This window comes from Cotesia glomerata, linkage group LG6 (genome assembly GCF_020080835.1).
Source record: "Cotesia glomerata isolate CgM1 linkage group LG6, MPM_Cglom_v2.3, whole genome shotgun sequence".
Classification (NCBI taxonomy): Eukaryota; Metazoa; Arthropoda; class Insecta; order Hymenoptera; family Braconidae; genus Cotesia; species Cotesia glomerata.
In genome coordinates, this window is record NC_058163.1 from 6,333,825 (window position 1) to 6,341,283 (window position 7,459).

Below are 7,459 nucleotides of genomic sequence, written 5' to 3' on the forward strand. Positions count from 1 at the left end.
TGGTGCATAATGAGGATATGTGTACTATACAGTATGTACTGCAAGAGAGGTATCCCGTGAGCTTCAAAAGGGGAACAGGACCAAACTACTCACCTAGCATAAGCGCACTTCTATTGTATTCATTCGAGGCAGGTGATGACAACGGTTGAACCACGCGACTACTTTGTAATGGTTCTCATTATTTTTAGTTTCATTTGTCGTTGGTTATTCTCTTTCGATGATTACTTTCAGTTTTGTGATCATGAATGCTGATGATTCATGATACACGATGATTTTTTTAAGGATTCTAAGTAATAATGAAGTAATTTCTTGATTATGATGATATGAATGAGATTTTGGAAATGCGAAAAATTGATCGGGTTACTTTCAGCAAATTCTGGAGCTCATTAGAAATGTTTGAAAATAAAAATATTTGGTTTGAAAAGAACTTGAATGGAATGAAAACACAGACTGTATTAAATTGCGTAATTTGAATTTCAAAAAATCGAATAATTCTTTTGGGAGAAATTGAAAAGAATAAGGTGAATAATTTGAAAAAAGCTTTGACTAAACAGGTGTTCTAGTAAGAGTATGTAATAAAGAAGAAAGAATATGCACCAGACCTTTTGCAGGTAGCTTGGCAACGTCGTTTCTTTGTCATCTTGCTTAGAAAAATGTATATGTATTGATATATATTTACCTGGCTTATATGTAGGGAGATATAGTGTTTGATCTAAAATGCAAATCCCGAAAAAAAAAAAAAAAAAAAAAAAAAAAAAAATTAATGATCAACCTTTAGCCAAAAAGCGTTCTGCTGATTTTCATTATAAGAATAACTGTAAAAAATTTTCTACTATGACTAATTATCATACATGCACATGTCCGAGCATATCAGAAAAATTTTTTTATAGGTATAATTACGAATGATTTAAAAAATCTAAAAACAGCAAATTTTTTCTTGTAAAAATTTTTTAAATCATAAGTTAGAATAAGCATTGTATAAAAAAATTCTTATTTTATTATTACTAAACTTTTATTAGTACAAAAAGATTTTTTACAATTTTTTTACGTAAAAATTATTAAATTAAGATTAACCTTAATAAACTCAGTAAAAGTTACATTTAAAATTCACTATTTACACAGTAGTTTTCATTCAGATGAATTTCGTAATGTCTTTACTATTAACTCATTTATTCACCTGACGTTCCAAGATTTTCTGATCTGCGCAGTCGCGAGCTATTTATTTCGCATGCGCAGGTTAGTAAGCTTGAATACGTCAGTGACGTCACTCCAAAGACCTTGATCTTCAATTTTCTAGTCATTTCACCCGCAATTGTCAATTCAATACATAAGTAAATAGTTGACGTAAATAACCGACTCTAAAAAAAATACAGTCAACGCTCTCTGTATTTGACTCGCCCGTACAGGACCATTCTCTGTATTTGACTCGTCCTTGTCCATAAGAGCTGTGTAAAATCGTCAAATACAGAGGAAGAATGTGGTCAAATACAGAGAGCGGTCAAATACAGAGAGGTCCAATACAGAGAGCGTCGACTGTATATCTATATATATTGCTTATCAAAAAAGTTAAAGACACTCGCATTGAGTTGTACTTATTTGTTTTAATTTCTCTAATAGAATATTATTGTTATGACCATAGTACATAAGATTGAGAGAGTCAAACTTAATAGGAGCACAACACGGTATCGGTATACTGCTAGGGTACATATCATGAGCTAATCTTTGCAAATAACTATGCATAGGAAGATGACTGTTGTTAATCCGAGATATCGAACAACTACCATGACAATATGACAGATCAAAGAACGAAGGTGCTATTATAAAATCATCCCATCCGAAATCGGCGAAGAAAAACTGGAATTTCCGCACTTTGCATTCAAAATTACTTTCAACATCTTTCCGAACTTTAGGCGGACGGTAACTCTTTTCCAGGATCATCTGAGTCAAATCTCTTCTGGAGCGTTTTTTTTTCTCGGGATCTTGATCATTTAATGTGTTCACCATCTGGAAAAATCCAACTGCAAACGGCTGAAGTTCTTTTTTATCCGTAGCTTCGATATCAATTACACCAATATCGCTCAATTTATAAAATTTCTTGTCACCAAAGTTGTGCTCTACAACTACGTCGAGATGAACTCCATAATTTTTCTCAGGATGCCACGACCACTTTTGGAACAACTCCGTTATTTTCAGAACAATCCATCCTTTGTAATCTCTCTTGACATTTGTCTTGGTTATGAAGTCTAAACTTGTGTTGAATTTTATTTTCTTTATTTCATAGAGTTCAATTGAAACAGACATTGAATTATCCCAAAAAAGAGGATAATCATTATCTTTGAAGAGTCTTAAGCTACCAAATTGTGCTACTCTATCTTTACGCACTTTAGAGACATTGAAATACATATTTTCACCACCTTCCTTGTCATTGTGCTCGATGATGTCATCTGGAATGCCAGCTTCATCGCCTAACACACTGATTATCATGTCTGTATTGTTGTAAGCATACTCATCGTCTTTGCTCAAAATTGGGTCGTCCAGATCATCGTTTCTTTCGTTTTTCCTTTGTAAGCACTTCAAAAAATGAATTGCCGATGTGTGCTGAAGTGGTTCATGATGAAGTAGTTCATGACCATCAAATCTACTGGAGTACTTACGAACTTGATTATGCGCAATTGGTATCCCAGTTAAGAGGTCTTGAAAAAGACTCTTTATCTCTTTTTTCAAAAGGTGTGATAATGATTCGGTTGAATTATCATATACTTCATTTTTATTCGAGTTGGAGTCGTCAACTCCAATGTCCCTATTTCTTATCTCTGAGATAGACACCACATTGTAATTATTCGTTAAATCGAAAAGAATGAATGTGCAGACACAAACAATTAACTTAAGATAGTAAGTGTTGTTATTGATTCGAAGTATCGACATCGTACTTGGTTGAATAACTTCGATCGACTAGTACGAACTCGAGCAAAAACTTTTTTAAGAGCCACCAGTTCACTTAAATTGATGCCATGTTTGGACAAAAAATTATGTTTAATCAGCACTTAACGTTTTACCATATTAATTAGTTCATTAATAATAGGTCCTTATCATTTTTTATTCGGTATGAGCAAATAGCTCCATGGAACAAATGTTTATTAGAACAGTATTCAAATTCTTTTGTGTCGATATCCACATTTATCCGTCATTATTAAATTATTATGCTTGTATTTATTATCGCACATGTTTTTAAACTTTAATTATTTTATATTTACACTTCTTTATCAGCTGTATTTTACAGCTTTATTGGGAATTTCTGGAGATAGTATTTTGAAAATAAATTTAATAAAAGGAGCTGTGGTCATTATTGAGGCATTTAATGTTAATTTTAATGGTTTTAGCTCTAATAAAAATTTTTGATGTCACTACGAAAGGCACGAATATGCAGTAAATTATTATGACTATAAATTATTATTATTACTATAAAATGTGATATATATATATAAGCGAAATACCACTCACTCACTCATCACGAGATCTCCGAAACTATTCGCCCGATTGACTTGAAATTTAGCATATTTACTCCATTCGTGATGTAGACGCTCTCTAAGAACGGATTTTACGCAATTCCTAGCCAAAGTGGATTTTTCGTCTACCATCACGTATGCTTCCCCCTCCCTCCTCTCATTTTTCCCCTCCCCTCCCGTGCCTTCTTCCCCTTTCCCTATATCTCTCTCTCTTTTTTTTTTTTAGAAAATGTCATTTTGATTCGCCAATCTAAGAAACCATCAAGTAGCACCCATCAATTATAGAACTCACCCCCCCCCCCGCAACCACCCACGCTAATCAACCGCTGCCATGGTTACCGTTGCAATGGTTACCGTTGCGATGGTTACTGTTGCTATGGTTACCGTTGCCATGGTTACCGTTGCTATGGTTACCGTTACCATGGATACCGTTGCCATGGTTACCGTTGTCATGGTTACCGTTGCTATAATAACTGTTAAAATAAATAAATTGTAATAACACATTCGGTTTTCAACTAAATTCAGAGGAGTGATTAGAATAGAAGTAGAAAGTTACTAATATTAATATTTTATACAATGTTAGGCAAATACATTTTGATTTCAAATTTTATCGATTGATTGTTGGGACAGTAGGAATTTATAATCATACTTTTTTTAAGAAAGAATAGTTAAATCATTAATAACTGAAATAGCTAATATGTATTGTAATGATCATGAAGGATGAACTCCATTATATCATAACACAGCTAAATATAACATAAATATTATTAAGTTGATATTGTTAAATGATTATACTGATGTTAATGATTAAAATTAAAATGGTAAATTATGTCTGATGTATCTTCTCTAAAATTTCACAACGATATTGTTAAATTATTATAAAAAACAGACGATTTAAGTTAATTCTTCATAAAATGAATAATAATAAATATATTTTTTAGTACCACTTAATTTGTGATGAATTTCTTAACAACAAAGATTAAAAATATTCATTTTTATATTTATAAGCACAAATAAATTTATTCATTATCTTATCGATCTTAATTTTCAGTCAAATTAATATAATAATATTGTTGCATATTCCCAATTAATATCCCGTGTAAAAAAAATCATAAATTCCAGCGGTGAGTCTGCGGAATTCCCAAAGAATTCATATTTGTTGCAGATAAGAATTCCAGATGAATTCTGGATGAAAACATGATAGATGATTGTTCATCATTATGGGTATTAGAAACTTCAGTGCATACGTAATATTACAAATACAGATACAAATTTAAATGGTTCATCACGTATTGAATTCTCGGGAAAGTCTTACCAAGACCTGGTAAAAAATTTTATCAATAGCAGAATAATTCATGCATAGAGTAAACAAAAGTGAATTCATATGTTATTTTACATGAATTTACCAGGTTAACCTAATGACATCCAAATGAACTTTTAACAATCAACAGAGGGTTAATTTATGTGAAAGACTGTATGGAATTTGAGTGAAGTCTTCGAGCAAAATTTTCCTATTGTTATGTTTTACGAATAATTCTTTAAATTTCCATACTGAGTTCCGCCGGAATTCCTCCGTAATTAATCCATTTGTCTGGAAAAAATCTAAGGACACTCGGATGAACTCATAACAGTCAGCACAGGGTAAATTCATGTGAAAGACCGTATGAAATTTGAGTGAAAATTATTAAAAAACTGAAGCAAAATTTTCCTATTGTCTGGCTTTAAGAATAATTCCTTAAATGTTTCTGTGAATTTCCGCAAGATATCAGCAGGAAATGCACCGGACCAATTTAGGGATTCCTTCGGAGATTACTCAGTGTTCCGGAAAAAATTGCCGGGCATTAGTGTAGTCTGATCAAAATAAAAACCTAATTAAATGATAGCACAGACTGCATGAGTTCTAACGGGAATATATGCTGAAAATCAAATGGAAATTTTATGCTTTCTACTTAGATGTACAATTTCGTTGAAACATGAATTTCTGTCAGACGTCAGCAGAAAGTCTACTAAAGCTTTGTAGAATTTTTTTAGTGTTCCCGAGAAATATTAAGGCATGTGTACAAATAAATAAACGTCAAAATCGAGTAAATTTATCTAAAAGGCCGTATGAGTCCGTAGGAATATTAGCTAAAGACACTTCCAAAATTTTGTTATTGTTCAATTTTAAGAATAATGTTTCAAGTATTCATATTAATTTCCGCCGGATATTAGCTGGAATTTTGCCCGAAGTCTACAAAAATTCCTACCGAATTCATGGATTGTTTTGAAAAAAATTTCCTGGCATCAATATGTATTGATCGGGTAAGAACCTGATAAATTCTGATAAATCCTGATAAATTCAGATCTTGGTAAGACTCTCCCAAGAAATCAATACGTGATGAACCATTCAAATTTGTATTTGTTTTTGTGATATTACGTTTGCACTGAAGTTTCTAATATCCATAATGACGCAATCACCTATCATGTTTTTATCCAAAATTCATCCGGAATTCCTATTTTGCAATAAATGTGAATTATTTAGGAATTCCGCAGACTCACCGCAGAAATTTCTGATTTTTTTTACACGAGATGTGATTAATTTCATAATCTTGATTACTAATATTCATATTTTTATAACAAAATGACGCTGAGATAAGAAATAATAATCTGAATTACCAATCTCAGTAACGTTATTGAAGTTGGCGCTTAGACAAAAAAATAATAACATATTTATTTATGTAATTTGTAAACAAATTCAGAGCTGTAAAAGAAATTATTTCATAGATAAAAAGCGATATCATTTCGTTAAGATTGTTGAAATCATTTTGTTTAAATTTTCGTCTAGGTTACACAATAAAATTTTATTGCATGCCCAGCGAAACGGGCGGGTATCAGCTAGTATATATATATATATATATTATCTTCGCAAAGTAAGTAAAATCGAACGAGGCGTTCAAAAGTTAGTCATTTAAAAATAGGGGAGGGGGGGGGCAAAATGGGGTAACCCCAAAATTTCGTAAAAAAATTTTTTTTTTCCAAAAAGCTCTTTCTAAAATATATTTTAACGTCATTTCCTACAATTTCAGAGGAAAAAAATTTTTTTAATTAAAAGACATGAAAAAATTTTTTTTGCATACAGTAAAAAAATTTTCGTCAAATTTAACACAAATATTTGTATTACTGATTGTTTTTACACAAACTAATGTTAATTCTACATTCTAGTGTGTTAACTCAATACATGAGAATGTAAAATTCTACACACTAGAGTGTAATTTGCTACACAAAAATTTTTACACTTTACACATTGACGGAAAATTTTTTACTGTGCAGTAATTTTTATCTTCATTGTGCATGGTAATAATTTTTTTTTCACATCTAAGATTTTTTTTTCTAAATTTTTAAGTTCTCACTTTACAAATATATAATTTAAAAAAAAAATCGGGAAGTCATTGGTTCCATGCCAGTTTTCGAAAATCAAGTTCTAATCTGATCTCCACATTTTTAAGGTCTTAGGAAGTAGCTCTTAATATTCCTACGAGGATTTCTATCAGGGTGTGTGTGTGTGTGTGTGTAAACCTCTCATAACTTTTGAGCAACTCCACTGATTTGAACGACAACCGCGTCATTCGATAAGGTTCAGCGAAACTTAGACTTCCTCATAAATTTAAAATAACTTTTTTCTTTTAACAGCTTTTAAACAGATGTAACGATAAATTCCAAAATCTAAACAGTTCATTAATTTAAAAAATGACGTTGACTGCTGCAACCGCATCAAAATCGGGTGATGTGTTGAAGAGAAATCGTACATTAATTATTTTAAAAAAGTATGTTTTTCAAATAACATCGAATTTATTCTAGAATTATTTTTGATGACATAATTTAACTATGAATGCTCAGAAAACTGAGTCAGGGGCCGCCAATTTCTTCAAAATCATTTGGTGCGCTTGTGAGATATTTAATTTATAAAGTAAGAT

General features: G+C 31.5%; 1 protein-coding gene across 1 annotated transcript; it reads right to left on the reverse strand.

Annotated features, from left to right (window-relative positions):
- Positions 1-1,566: 1,566 nt before the first annotated feature.
- LOC123267277 (protein 60A-like) lies at positions 1,567-2,925 on the reverse strand. Its single transcript, XM_044731829.1, has one exon. The coding sequence runs from the start codon at positions 2,923-2,925 to the stop codon at positions 1,567-1,569; it is 1,359 nt and encodes a 452-aa protein (XP_044587764.1).
- Positions 2,926-7,459: the final 4,534 nt, after the last annotated feature.